At 38.5% G+C, this 14,847-nt stretch overlaps 2 protein-coding genes across 3 annotated transcripts in view; one reads left to right on the forward strand and one right to left on the reverse strand.

The window, feature by feature from the left end:
- Nucleotides 1-2,188: 2,188 nt before the first annotated feature.
- LOC113235275 (splicing factor 3A subunit 2) lies at nucleotides 2,189-3,403 on the reverse strand. Its single transcript, XM_026470927.1, has 3 exons — nucleotides 3,136-3,403; nucleotides 2,726-2,989; nucleotides 2,189-2,569 (listed from the first exon to the last, which is right to left on the reverse strand). The coding sequence occupies exons 1-3, from the start codon at nucleotides 3,287-3,289 to the stop codon at nucleotides 2,208-2,210; spliced, it is 780 nt and encodes a 259-aa protein (XP_026326712.1). The 5' UTR covers nucleotides 3,290-3,403; the 3' UTR covers nucleotides 2,189-2,207.
- Nucleotides 3,404-10,457: 7,054 nt separating this feature from the next.
- The window catches only part of LOC113235051 (tyrosine-protein kinase Btk29A), a 32,000-nt gene continuing 27,610 nt past the window's right edge, over nucleotides 10,458-14,847 (forward strand). The window contains exons 1-2 of one of the 2 annotated variants that reach the window (XM_026470588.1): nucleotides 10,458-10,612; nucleotides 10,934-11,088. In XM_026470588.1, the coding sequence (XP_026326373.1) occupies nucleotides 10,942-11,088 (147 nt within the window). In that variant the 5' untranslated portion in view covers nucleotides 10,458-10,612; nucleotides 10,934-10,941. Of the gene's footprint in view, nucleotides 10,613-10,933; nucleotides 11,089-13,876; nucleotides 13,909-14,847 lie in introns of those variants that run through there. The other variant, XM_026470591.1, reaches the window with a different exon arrangement.

The raw sequence follows: 14,847 nt of genomic DNA on the forward strand, positions 1-14,847 counted from the left end.
CTTTTGAATGCCTACGAGTGCTTTTGAATGCCTACGAGTGCTTTTGAGTACCATTGAGAGCCAACAAGTGCCTCTGAGTGCCCGCGAGTGCCTTTGGCTATTAGCGAAAGCCCGCGAGTGCCTTTGAGTGCCAGCGAGTGCCTCTGAGTGCTAGCGAGTGCTTTTGAGTGCCAGTGAGTGCTTTTGGATCCTTTTGAGTGCTCGGGAGTGCCTGCGAGTGTCTTTAGGTGCCCGCGATTGCCTTCTAGTGCCCGCGACCGCCTTTCAGTGCCTGCGAGAGCCTTTGAGTCCTGTTGAGTGCCAGCGAGTGCCTTTGAGTACCCGCGAGTGCCTTTGGGTGCGTTTGAGTGCCTTTGAATGCCAGTGAGTGCCTTTGAGTGTCTTTGTGTGCCCGCGAGTTCCCTTGACTGCCTTTGAGTGCCAGCGTGTGCCTTTGAGAACCCGCGAGTGCCACTCAAATGTATTGAAAAGCACTGAAACGCACTCAAAAGCACCCAAAGGCACTCGCTGGCACTAAATGACACTCAAAAGCATTCAAAGGCATTCGCGGGCACTCATAGGCACTCGATGGTACGCAAATGCACTCGCTGGCATTCAATAGCACTCGCTGGCACTCATAGGCACACGATGGTACTTAAATGCACTCACTGGCATTCTAAAATTCAAAAGCGCTCGCGGGCATCAAAGGCACTCAAATACACTCGCTGGCATTCAATGGCACTCAAAAGCACTCGCGGGCACTCAAAGGCACACATAGGCGTTCGATGGCACTGGCTGGCACTCAAAGGCACTCGCTCGCATCAAAGGCACTCAAATACACTCGCTGGCATTCAATGGCACTCAAAGACAATCGCGCACTAGATATATATGTCTACCTATAGCCTACGTATTGGTTTAGTACGAGTTAGTTTCGCCCGTGGGAACTAGATAGCGCTATTTTAATGAAAACCACCAGATGGCTATCTATATTTTAGTACTTACAGTCATCTATGAACTGATGCGACGTGCGCGGACACAATTCTACTAAGCGGCTCTCTCCGTTTCTTTCGCACTCATGTAAATGGTCGGCAGCGAATTTAGGCTTTGGCAAAATAGTGGCCAGGTGATTTTGAATTGAATTTTCTTTTTGTTAGAATTAATTATCGTTTAAGTATTTCCAATTAAGTCTGTACAGTTTTTTAAAATAAAATATTGAACAATCAAAAACCCTTGTATTCTATGTACGAAGCTGAACAACTGTACAATAACGGACAAATTTAGTAATTTAAAAAAAAAAATCGATGTAAAATCTTAGTGTAAAATGTTGTACAGCTGTTTAATATTGTGTGTAGAGATTTTTTTTAACAAACAACGCGTTTAAAAAATAATAAGATTCACGCAAAAATACAAGGATTTACGGTACTTAATCGTACACTTTTTATCACTGTGTGTAGAAAAAAAAGGTATAACAAGCAATATACTACACGTACATGCTACTAAATTCTATCAATGTTTACAATTAATCTTAAAAATGTATTTTGTTTCACTATATAAATAATAAACCAATATAAAAATATCTATCCACGTTTTTGGATAAATATGGACATTTATCCATATTTATTTTTCTACTGAGTATTTATCCCAATGATATTTATCCATGACCCATCTCTAGTTATGACACTGCTTACGAGAAAGTGTGACGAAAGCAGTGCCTTTTTGAACCCTGACATTGGCAGAATTATCGTGAAAATCAATGGAGCCATTATAAAGAAATTGGAATTAGAGAGAAACTAATTAAATAAAAATTTAATAAGTCTTTTATTGATTAAAGAAAAATAAATTAGACAACTATTTTAATATAAAAGTATCATAAATCACAACAGTGATCCCTCCTTGATATCACAAACAAGCCAATCTCAATCTGTTTATTTACTCACTTGTACCACAGATTATTTAATAGTTATATATGCATAACTACTTATTTATACTGGATACTGTTTTATAATCACAGCATCACGGCGAACAATTATTAAATACCTTGTAGAAATAAAAAAACGATTTTTTCTACTACTCTTCGTGGTTATGGTTTATGAGTGTAGCACCAAAACATGGAGGTATATCTGCACGTTTTTATGAGTTAGGTTTAAAAAAATAAACAAGGTAATTTTCATCTTAATACAATATATTTTCACTGAAGTGCAGATGTGCATCACAGTATTTATTTTAATTTACATAGGAGGTGGTGGTGGCACAGGTAAAAGGGGTGGTGGAGGAGGTACCCCCATCATCGGTGCTCCTGGCGGTGGAGGTAAGCGCATCCCAGTATTATCCCACATCTTAGGAGGTGGTGGCATACGCATTGCCTCCATTTTAAATGCAAACTGAAGGAAAAACTGTTTAGTGTCCTTATTCCAATGAGTCCAAAACTTTGAGTCATGTTTTTCAACCTCTCTGCTTGGCACCTTGAAGGCAATAGTCTCGTAAGGTTCAGCAGCGAATAAAAGGTACTGCCATCTGCGATCTGGGGGCTCTATTTTTTGTTCATAGGCGGACATAAAGCGATGCCGTGGAATTACTCCTTCAGCAATTTCTGTAAAAAAAAATTATAATTACTTTCAGAGGACCAGTTACAAATCTAAGAGGATGTACATTGTGCATTAACCTGTACACAGTTGTTGCAAATATATCTATTTGCAATAAATATTGAAATGGTGAGTTAATTTAAAAAATTTCTTGGCAAATTTACCAGGATAATCAACTTGGAAAAGCAAGCTTTGTTGCCCATTTTCAGGATCCTTTTGCTTGGTAACTCTGTAACCAGGGCGACCAATTTTTACAAACTTCTTGGGTTCTATTCTTGGTTTCTCGGGAGCCAATTGTTGAGGGGCCTCTTTTGCCTCTTTGGCAGCTCTCCTGGCTAAATTTGCCTGATGTTTCTTGCCTTGAGTATGAGCCAAGTAACTTCCTTCGTTGTTGTGTAGAGTAAGACATAATTTGCACTCGTACGAACCTGAAATCGTATTATAAACATTGCAACATAACCTAACTTTACAACAAATACATCTATTTACCCTAAAGTAAATTTAAATAAGTAAATTCTAAAATAAATATATTACAATGAATTCAATGAGACTTAAAAGCACAGAGTGTACAAACCTAAGTGATTTTTCATAAAATAAGGATCCTTGTTCAAGTCGATGGTCTCGAGGGCGAGTTGGCGAAGCCTCTCGCGGCGGTCTCTGTTTGTTTCGGACCATGATGCAACGCCTCCTCCTCCAGTTTTACCACCGGGGCGGTTTTGGAAGTCCATTTCGTGACTGTTAAATTAATTTAGAAGAAAATATTTCTTATCTTTACTTATTTTTACCGACCACAAAATCACAAATCTTAGTGGATGGAAAAAACAAAGTGGTGAGCAGTGGTGAGTGATGTATTGATGTTGACAGTCTATGGTGAAAATGTTTTTTTCTTTTATAACTGGAGAGGTGACAAAAACAAATTAAGGTATAATAATTTTTTAAAATTGATAAAGTGTTCGATTCGAAGTAAAATAATAAATAAAGTATATACATATACAGTTATATACATAACTTTTTGCCTGTATAATTTACATGGTACTTGGTACTTGGTGTAACGGGCTGGTCGACAACTCGACGTCAAGGCGCCTATTTTGCGTGTGGTGGGTGCAGGGTCCTACTCGTGCCACCCAAGCTCCTCCAGGAATCTCAGCAGCCTCCTCGGTTTGCTGAAGACTTCGGGGAGCGATCATGGCACTCCAAGGTACTCTGCCCTGTAGTTGGCCACGCCGGAGCACTGTAGTAGGATGTGCGCAGCCGTTTCCTCCCCCTCCATGCATAGAGGGCTGTCTGTGATACCTAAATTGAAAAGGTGTTTATTGTATGGACCATGACCCGTTAGGGCGGCAGTTAGAGTGCGCGAAGCTCTTGCCTGTTGAGTTTAATTAATATTCGTGATAGACTGGCATTGAGCGTTGGGAGTGCTTCCCTCGCCTATCTACAAACCGTAAGGGTGGTCCATGTATTATTATGTGAAGTTTTTGTACCTTTGTGTATAGTTGTTCTGGACCATTGGTAGGGGAGGGACACTATGGGTTTTGGTCCTACAGCGTCCGTCTTCGACCCTTTTCTGGCTAGTACATCTGCTGCGTCATTGCCACGTGAGCCGCTGTGTCCTTAAATCCACTGTAGAGTTAAGTGGTTTTGTATACATACCTCCATGAGTGCTTTGAGAGAGTTTATGTCATAGCTGTTCAGCGCTTGAAGTACAAACATACTGTCAGAGAGTATTCGAATGGAGTAGTTCTTTACTCTTTGATTGCTGCTGCCGCCAACTTGATGTCCATGCGTTCAGCTTGGAATACTGTGTTGTGGTCACCAAGCGGTGTTGATATCCTGATATTTTATTTTTATTTTATTGGTCTTCTGAGAATACCCCAGTACCTGTTCCTGAATTTGTTTTAGATCCATCAGTGAAGACGCGGACCTCTCTGGGGTTCAGTCCTTCATTTGGATCTTCAAACAGTTGTATCTTGTATTTTTTGTCAAAGATGTATTGTTTTGGGATCCTATCCACAGCCGCCTCCAGTAGCGGTTCCTCATTGACTTTTTATAAAGGATTTCTGTATGTGGGGTCCTCATGTGCTTCCAAAGGCCGGTTCTGTTTAGACGCACTGCTGTTGACGCCGCTTCCTGTCTGATGAACATTGAGAGGTGTCGCAGGTCCAGAATCGCTTCGAGGGCCGCAGTAGGAGTTGTCCTCATGCAGCCGGTCGTTGCCATGCAAGCGACTCTTTGGAATTTGTCCAGCTTGTCGGTTGCGGTCGTCAGTTTGGTTCGTGGCCACCATACTATCGCGCCGTAACTGATCATGGGTCTTATCACCGCTGTGTAGAGCCATAGTGTTATTTTGGGTGAAAGTCCCTATTGTTTACCTACCATTCTATGGCACTGCCAGAAGGTGATAGTGGCTTTTTTTTATTGTTGTTCAGATGCTTGTTCCAATTCAACTAGTTGTCCAGTATTACTCCCAAGTACTTGACTTCGGTTGAGATCTCTAGTTCTGTACTGAAGAGTTTGGGTAGTAGGTACTTACCCAGTAGTCTTTTGTTTGTAAACATTACTAGTTCCGTCTTTATTGGGTTTACCGATAGTTCATATGCCCTGCACCATCTGTCCACAATTCGGAATGCAGCTTGTGTAATGTCGCAGAGTACATTGGTATAATTTCCTGTTACCAGTATAGCTATGTCATCAGCATATCCTACTGTATAGAAATGTTCTTTGTTCAGTTTAATGATGAGGTCATTTACGATCATGATCCACAGCAGAGGCGACAGTACCCCTCCTTGAGGGTATCCCTTCGCTACTATGGCCCATGGGGTCTTATTTGCTGTTGTTTTTATTGTTTTTAATTTTAGCATGTTGCTAATCCAGCTGATGAGCACTTCATCCACTTCGTGCCTCCTCAGTACTGATTGTATGCTGGAGAAGTTGGTTTTATCGAAGGCTCCTTCAATGTCGATAAAGGTGCCTAGGCAGATTGCTTTGTCTTTGAGGGCCACTTTTATCTTGCCCACAACGGCATTATTAACAGGGCATGTAGGGCCGATTCTGTGGATTTGCCTTGACTGTATGCATGTTGGTTTCCGTGTAGTGGTATGTTCTTAAGCGGTTCATCCCTCAGTTCTCTGTCACATAACCTTTCTAATGTTTTCAAGAAGAACGATGTGAGGCTGATTGGTCTGAAGGACTTTGCGTCAGAGTAGTCGTTTTTACCTGGTTTCGGTATAAATTTGACTTTTACCTCTCGCCAGCTGTAGGGCACATAGCTGAATGCTAGACAGGCCTGAATGATGTTGATCAAGTGTAGGACCAGTGTGTCCCCGCCTCATTGTAGGAGTGCGGGGAATATTCCATCTTGGCCCGGAGCTTTGTACGGTTCAAAGGTGTTTACTGCCCATTTTGTCTTTTCGTATGTTACTACTTGTTCAGCGTATCGCCAGTTATGGATCGATGTGTTGTAGTTCATTTCTTCGCACCTTTCATCTTGGACGAACCTACATCCTGGGAAATGTGTTTCCAGTAGGGTTCTCTCCGTGTCCGCAGGGGAAGTTGTGTATGTGTTGTCTATTTTGCGTGTTGAACCTAGCTCAGTTGAATTTGAATTGCCTAGGATTTTCCTTATTCTGTTCGCTTGTGCATAAGACGTGATGTTCCCGCAGTAGCCTCGCCATGACGCGGTGCTCCTGAATCGTATGTGCTTTTTTAGCTTGGATTTGGCCGTCCTGTAGTTTTCCCAGTCCTCATCCGCGCATGTGTTCATTATTCTATTGAAGCGTCTCTTTACCCTTCTTCGTAGCCTCTCAAGCTCAGGCCCCCACCAGTGTTGGCCTTGCCGCGGAGCAGATTCACTCAGTTAGCCCACGGGGTTATAGCTGCTCAAAATGTTTGATGTCAGTTCTTTAACCTGTGTTTCTATCTGTGCTGTGTCCATCAGTCTTCCCGGTGCTACCGGTTCCCCCAGGCCCTGGTGTAGTTTGTCAATGTATATTATACGATCGGTTTTTCGGGGACTTTGTGTCGGTTGTTGTTCTTTGATGGTTGTTTCTAAGCTGAATCTTATCCATCTGTGGTCCGAGAAGGATGCTTCTTCGGACACGTGCTAGTCTTGGACAAGATTTACAGCTCCTTCGGACGCTAGGGTTAGGTCTTTAATCGTCCTGCATCTTTTATTTACGAAGGTTGGTACTGTACCTTTATTAAGGATTTGAAGGTTTGTTGTGAATAAGTATTCTGTTAGGTTCTTACCTCTGTCATTAGCAAGGCGAGCACCACTTCAGGCAAGCCCGTGGCCGTGTCAGCTAAAAGCTTGACGGCACACAGGTCTGTGGAACAGAATTCTGTTAGTGGTTGTACATGTAAATTATTAGAGTAATATATGCAAGTTCGTGGTTTTTCTGAGATGGTAGTTGATATCAGCTTACCTCTCATTTGTGAGAGTCCATTTATTTGACCGCGGGCGCTGATCCACGGTACCTGGATCAGTGCCACGGCTGTGTTGTTTACCTCTAACCATTTCCGGAGTTGAACCGTTGCGGCCTGGCTGTGGTGGAGGTTGCACTAAACGATTTGTGATTTACTGAGCGAGGGGGTAACCGCCATCAGTGGACAGCAGCTCTTCGTCTTCGTCCTCGCTCAGTCGGATGTCTCCCCTCCCCAGCACGCACTCGTCCGCAGAGACGGGGGTCAGGGAGGGCTCCTTCCTTCTCCGGTGATGCCAGAGGAGGTAGAGGGCTCCGGGGAGACATCCACCGGTGTTTTATTGATGCTTCTCAGGCGGCGTATCCGTGTACAGGCCCCTTTTGGATCTGAACCTGAGGTAGACCGTGCCTAACTGGAAAGTGAAGTGCCAGTCATGCCCCAGGACAGCCGGGACCAATACTTCGGGGAGGCTCACCACCACGAAGGTGTGTCCACTTTGCTGCTGCAGCTTGTGGACAAACCAGCGGTGAACGTCCGCCCATGGGTTTTGCCACTTGAGGTTGCGGCCGATTCGGCGTGCATCCTCCCAGTGGCCAGGAATCAACAGTCCACAGACTGCCCTCCGGGGAGCCTCCACCCCATTTTTCAATGAGAGGGGCTCCCCGGATGGCAGCCTGATGGTGCTGATGGCGTCGCGTGTGTAGTCCATCTGACACTTACCACTCTTACCGGCCTGAGCAAGACGCCTGTCCCGACGATGCCGTGTTTAGTCCACCTGATACCTCCCAGACAGAGCGAGTCGCCTATCTCGACGATGGCGTGTGTAGTCCATCTGATACTTACCACTCTTGCCGGCCTGAGCAAGACATCTGTCCCGACGATGCCGTGTGTAATTCACCTGTGACCTACCAGCCTACGCAAGACGCCTGTCCGGACGATATCGTTTGTAGTCTACCTGACGCTTACCAGCCTGAGCAAGACGACTGTCCTTACTTGGCCACTTCCGCCAAAAAATTAGAGCTTCATAATTATCGGACTTGACACATGACACCATTAACAACTTTCGAAACCTTAAAAAATATCAGTCTGTCCCTCATTTAGCTTCTATTTCTCGCTGTAATAGTCCGTCAATATTAATAGCTTTCCACAGAAATACGTCAACTGAAAGAAAACGATAGTCAATATTTTACTAATGATTATAACGACGGCGACAATGCAACTAATTTTGGATTTGAAGATGCAGAATATTTTGGAAATATGAACGAAGGCAGGAAACGTCACCACGTTGCCGTACCCAGTTCTTGGAAAAGAAACAAAGCAAAACGAAATCGAATGCTTAGTGAAAAATACCTTGGTTACTGAAAACCAGTGGGTAGAAAAATGCAACATGACACATTAAGGCCTTCTAGACAACTTGGTCCAAGTTGCAACTCCAAGTTTTGCGAGAAAAGTAAAGTAAGAGGTTGTCAGAAATTTACAGAAGAGTGTAGGCAAAATATTCATAGAAATTTTTGGAAAACACTAAGCTGGGATCAACGAAAGACTTATGTATTAGGATTAGTTACACGCTCAAAAACGTCGAGAAAGACTAAGTCAGCTGGTGAAAACTCTCGGCGTACAGGAACTCTGATTTATTCATTGCCAATAGATAAAACATTGACAATAGATAAAATTGACAATATATTGACAATAGATAAAAATAATTCCGAAAAAGTTCAAGTTTGCAGAGGAATGTTCCTCAATACGCTCTCACTTGGTTCTTTTATGGTTCAGTCATGGGTTAAACAGGGTGATTTTGAAATGAGTTCAACCCAAGAAGAAGTGTACAAAAATAAAAATACAACTATAAAACTAGAGCTGAAGTAAAGAGAAAGATTCTAACATTAGAAACTTTTCTGAATTGCCTGCCAAAGTTACCGTCACATTATGGGTGAAAGGATTCAAGTAAGTTGTTTATAGAACCAATGTATCACTCTCTTTCTGATTTGTATAAAACTTACAAGACTTATTGTATAGAACAAGAAGAACCTCAAGTGTGCCGAATCACGTTTGAAAAAAAATTCCACGAGAATAATCTCTCACTGTACACTCTAAAGAAAGACATGTGCGATATTTGCTCAAGTTACAAAGTTGGGAATTTAAGTGAAACAGATTATCAGACACATATAAATTTGAAGAACAGGGCGAGAAAGGAAAAGGAAGATGACAAAAAAAGGGCCGCTGCAAGAGAATTTATATTGCTCACTATGGACTTGGAGTCTGTGAAGGTTTGTCCTTCCTTAACTGCGAGCGCCTTATATTTTAAGACGAAATTAGTGTGTCAGAATTTTACAGTATTTAATTTAATGACACACCTCTGCACTTGTTATTGGTTCGATGAAACCGCTGCTGATTTATCATCAAGTACTTTCAGTATGGCCATAATTGATTATTTGGAGAGGCATTGCATTTAAGAAAAACTGCCTATAGTAATATACTCAGATGGTTGCACGTACCAAAACCGCAACAATATACTGTCTAATGCGCTATTAAATTTCAGCAGGAAGTACAATTTTATAATTACCCAGAAGTTTTTAGAACCGGGTCACACTCAGATGGAGTGTGACTCAGTTCACAGCGCAATTGAGCGTAAATTAAAAAATAGGGAGATTCACTTGCCAAGTGATTATGTCGCCGTAACCAAAGAAGCCCGCAACTTCATGCCGTGCGAAACAGTTCTGGTAGATTATAATTTCGTCAAGGACTACGCTAGTCATGAGAATTTGATTTATAAAAGTATTCGACCCGGCCGCAAAGTAGGCGATCCACAAGTAGTTGACATAAGGGTAATGCGATACAATACGATGACTATCGAAGTAAAGCTAGCCTTTGACGCAGAATGGATCTGTCTACCACAGCGACCAAAAGTGTTATCAAACGAAGTGATATATCGCCAACTTCATGCAAACAGAATGCCGATTAAGGCAACTAAGTATAACCACCTACAGCAATTGGAAGCAGTTTTACCTAGAGACTGTCATGCTTTTTACGATGTTTTGCCTTATGAATAGTTAGTTATGAGTTAATTACTTATTGAAAATCTTTGTTTCGCTTTATAAAATGTGTAATAAAAATTATTTTCTCTATAAATTTCTGTTTGTGTTTAATATGCAATACCTCCTAATTTAGCTACAACTATCTATAATTTCAAAACAATATCTCCTAACTACATTTATTCAGTAAATCGTATGATTGCCTTTCATTCACTAATGTCTTAGATTGCAGGTATCTATGATGATAAATACACAAAATAAAAATTATTCATTAATAGGTTCATTAATTTAATTTACATACATACTTTCTTTTCTAATCTCTTTTAATCGGATTGCATATAATTTGATCTTTTATGAAGATCATCGAGCAATTGCTCAACACTATTGAAAATGACAGTTCTAAAGTTGGTTTGGTTGGATTGGGCTTTTGTAGCCAGTTTTTTGCAAACAGAAAGGCAGAGAAATAAAACAAGAAAACTTTTGAAGTTGTTGCTGGTGCGATGACTAATCAAATAAACCGATAATTATTTTGTGTGCGATAGCTAGTTTGGCCGAAGCGTAACTTTCTTTAATTGTTATGATAGTTTACTAATTTTGCAGGTATGTATATAATAATACTATGTTGTAAAGTCGTCTCGTAGCCGGTTTTATGTTTTCTTTGATTTCTTTTGTATGTATGTACTTGATATGTGCCTATATCTAGTTTTGATAGGACGTAGATACATTTTTATGACGTTTATATTCACATTCTAAATTATTGATTTATTTTTAATCATTCTCAAGGAGGTAGTGTGTAAATCTTGTTTAAAAAACGTCAATGGAACGCAATGAAAACTATGAATCAAACCTTTTTTATTTTATTTCCTTTTTAGTATTCATATGGGTGTAATAGTCTAATTTAATAAACTGTGTGATTTCCAGTTGCCAAAATGGCTTCGAAAGATGACGAGGTAATCTGCCAGACTTTCATGGTGAAGAGGTCGCAAAACAAAAAGCTATTCACTCCTGTTAACTACAGAGAACGCTTTCTGGTCCTCACAAGGAAGGCTCTTATTTACTATGATTCAGATGGAGAGGTAAGTACATAACATAAATGTCTAATTATTTACAATGTATGAACAAAGAACATACTATATTTTTAATAATGTAATTGATAAAAGTGTTACTGCAGTTATTAGCACAAAAGACACACAGGTCAAGTTTTAGAAGTATCTATTTTCTCATCATCACTCTCAAATCACTTGGTGATGGATTTTAGAAAAAACTGATTATTTTATGTTTTATCTCAAATTAGTGCATAGACATATATTCTTATTCAGTATTGTTTTAAGAATATCATTATTAATATTACATGTAAATGTGTATTGAACGTAATTATCATTTTAAGTGGAATTTAAATTCATCTGTATAAAATAGCCTCATAAGCCATTTACAATGATTTTACTATTTTGACAGATAATACTTATCAATTGCTGGAAAGGTAAAATCATCTAATGTGCATTTCAAAAAATATTACAAGAGAGCTATTTAAAGTAAAAAAAAAAAAATCATAACTCTAATTTTATTTGTTATATAGAAAAGCTGAACCTTTCTAGTTTTCAATGTAACAAATGAAATGAGAGTTATGATTATTAATGCAAACTAGTGGAGTAATTTCACAAAAAAAATAATTTAATATCAATTCAATAAAAATTTAAATGAGGTTTATGAATTTTTTTAAAAATATTTTAAATAGTTTTCCTAAATTGTTTAAAAATAAATCCTTTTACCTTTCTTGTCAATATAATACTTCACTATAATAAAATTATAGAAATTATAAAAGTGTGTAAATAGAAAAAAAATGTATTTTTAAAATAATAGAATGATTAATATTTTATCTTATAAAAGCAATTCTATGAGAGATGAGCAATGATTTTGAGCTTTTTAGGTACATTTACTAAAATGTTAATAAAAATTGACAAATGCCAGTGAAAATGTTATAACTTTTACTTATACATTCATAGATGGTTTAAAAAAATAAAACCAGTTTAAAACGTTCTTTAAAATATATATTCATATATTTACAAATAATTTTAACAATTACTATTCAAATACACATTGTTATTGAAATGTTATGTACATTTTTTATTTAATTGCATTCATTATTGTTGATGCTACATGCCCAGTAACCCAGGCAGAGATAGTGCGAACTATTTTAAAATGGAAATGCAACTGAATTAAATTTATTTAATTAAATCTATTTTTGCACAAATAATAATATTCCATATTATTTCCTTCTCTATGCAATCTAAATTCTTCAGTCTTATAACCTTGTTTCTGCTTGCATGCCTCTAAGGAATAGATACAAAGGTAAGTAAAGAATCTTTTTTACATTATCAGTTGCTGTCCCTTTACTGGGCAAAAGTTTTTCCCGGATTTCTTTGTCTTAAAAAATCATTCAGTTATTTGTTCCTTCTGAATGTGTACAACAGAACAGCTGCCACTTAAGTTTCCTGGATTTTGTACCAGCATCTTCATTAGTAAAGAAATATTGTTTAGATATTTGTAAGCTTGTACTTGTAACCTTATGTTAGTTTTGGTTTTATACCAATTAATGTCTAAAAACGAATACAAACACAAATTTACATAATAAATAAATAAATATCTCTTTATTGCCTCCTATATAAACAAAACAAAATTATAAAAAACCTTAAAAAACAACTGCACTTAACTAAGTAAACCTTAATAGGCAAATTGATTTTATTTATCACTGCACTGCCACTTAAGACAACTACTCTAGTCAGATTTTCTTAATTCTGATGACAGTAAGAAAAGAAAACTATCACAGTGCTGCTATGAATAGGAATTGTTTCAAATCTTGTGTAATTTCTAAAATTGCAAATTGGAATTAACTTATTTTGATTTTTAGAATTAAACTGATTTAAAAAAATAGATACTTTGCAAATTATCTGGTAATCCAACATCATTAACTCATATACATCCCACTACTGAACATGTGTCCACCATTCTAGTAATGGGACTTTATACATTATTGAAAATACATATTCACCTCTTGGTTAAACATGTTTAGAGCGGGGCCCATTATGGGAGTCAAACATAAGAACTGTAAGGTGGACCTTTTCTCAACTAGGCTATAACTGCTTCTGCAAGACAAGAATTTAATATTATTAAACTGGTAACAAAAACCTGGTTCCCACGGTATCCTGTCTGGACATCTTGGACAAAGGAATTTTAATGACAAGTTCCACTTAGTGACCAGCGTACCGTAACCACCTGAGAGATTGCTATGATTCATGACATGTAAATGTAGCTTGCATACCAATATTAAGAAAGTATTTTTATGGCGATAAAATGTTTTGGCAACTTTACAAAATATTATTGCTTACAAATTTTATCACATTTTGTATAGGAGATCACCATGTTATTTATTCATTAAGATAGATTTAACTTCTAGTAAAGTGTACAGAAAATATATTTGTTTAAATAGATAAATGTGCAGTACATTTTATGTCAATTTTGGTAATTTCACAAATAATTTTTAATTTGCATAAATTCAGTGCTTTAACTGTGTTATTCGTATCTGCTACCATAGAGATAATATGTTGCACTATTTTTACACTTCCTTTAACAAAAAAGAAGGTATCTGACGTTCTGTAAATCGAATTCGGTTGCGGAAAAATAAACTGTACTTCACTAGATTAGTTTAGCTGATATATGACGTAGATTGCTTCGGCGGATGTTCAGAAGCGTAGAGCTAAGGGTGAATGTGCGAGTGGGTGCGCGGTGTACGCATGCGCGGATTGGGTGTGTCTACCTTCCGACACCGGCGCGACACCCGGCGGCAGTACCGTACCGCTAGCCGCCCGCTTGCACCTCGGCTTCGCCTCGCGCTGCTGGTAATTATCCACCACAGTCTATATACAAATCTTCACATAAACCCCCACGCTAATTACGCCTCGTGTTCACACAGACATTTGATCGGCCTATACAACGGATATCTGTGCCCGTATCACCGATCGTCAGATTTGCGCGCATTCCTTTTTCAGTATCTGCCTACGCAAAACGACTTTTGTAGAGCTTAAAAAGGTTTCCAGTTTAATTTTACTTCATCCGCTCAATGATTAATTTCGATGTCATCGTAAGTTTGTTTACGCATTCACAGAGTCACTTCCACTTGTCCTTAGAGCAATTGTATTGAATTGTAATTGTATTCAATAAGTGTGTACTTATATATAGCCATCAATTATTCTGAGTAGTTTTTTTATCATGTTCAGCCATTTTAAATTGCATTATTTTTAAACAACAAGTATTCCAACATATTAGCAAGGGGGACAGTTTCTACTGTATATTTACTTCGCTAACTAGAAATTCCTAAAGTATCATATTCGATGTGAGTGTGTTATTTATTAGAGGTTGTATTAATTTTCTTTAATAGCTCCTACAATGACGAATTAACATTTTTATCATGAATTTGGGCGACCTTCAGTCATTTAAATAAAAGTACAGACAGCATCACATCAAGCTACCGTGTCGGATCTTGCTCCGTTGGACTTGAGGCGACATTCGAACAAAAGTGTATGATGTGCCATTGACTGTACATAATAAATGGCAACGTAAATATTATTTAAAATATAAGACCTTTTAATTCTGCGTTTATTATACTTTAATAATGTTTGTCAAATGATCACATAAATAAATTTTATTGTGGAAACAGCATTTGCTTTGTCACCATGGTGCGCTCTTTAAATTGTGTTTTAAAATTTTGATGTCTAAAATAAAACCACAACTCATTTTGTTAAATTGAACAAAATAATCATAAAAGGCACTGGAGTTAC

The sequence above is a fragment of the Hyposmocoma kahamanoa genome, unplaced genomic scaffold (assembly GCF_003589595.1).
Source record: "Hyposmocoma kahamanoa isolate Upper Pololo Valley unplaced genomic scaffold, ASM358959v1 87, whole genome shotgun sequence".
NCBI lineage: Eukaryota > Metazoa > Arthropoda > Insecta > Lepidoptera > Cosmopterigidae > Hyposmocoma > Hyposmocoma kahamanoa.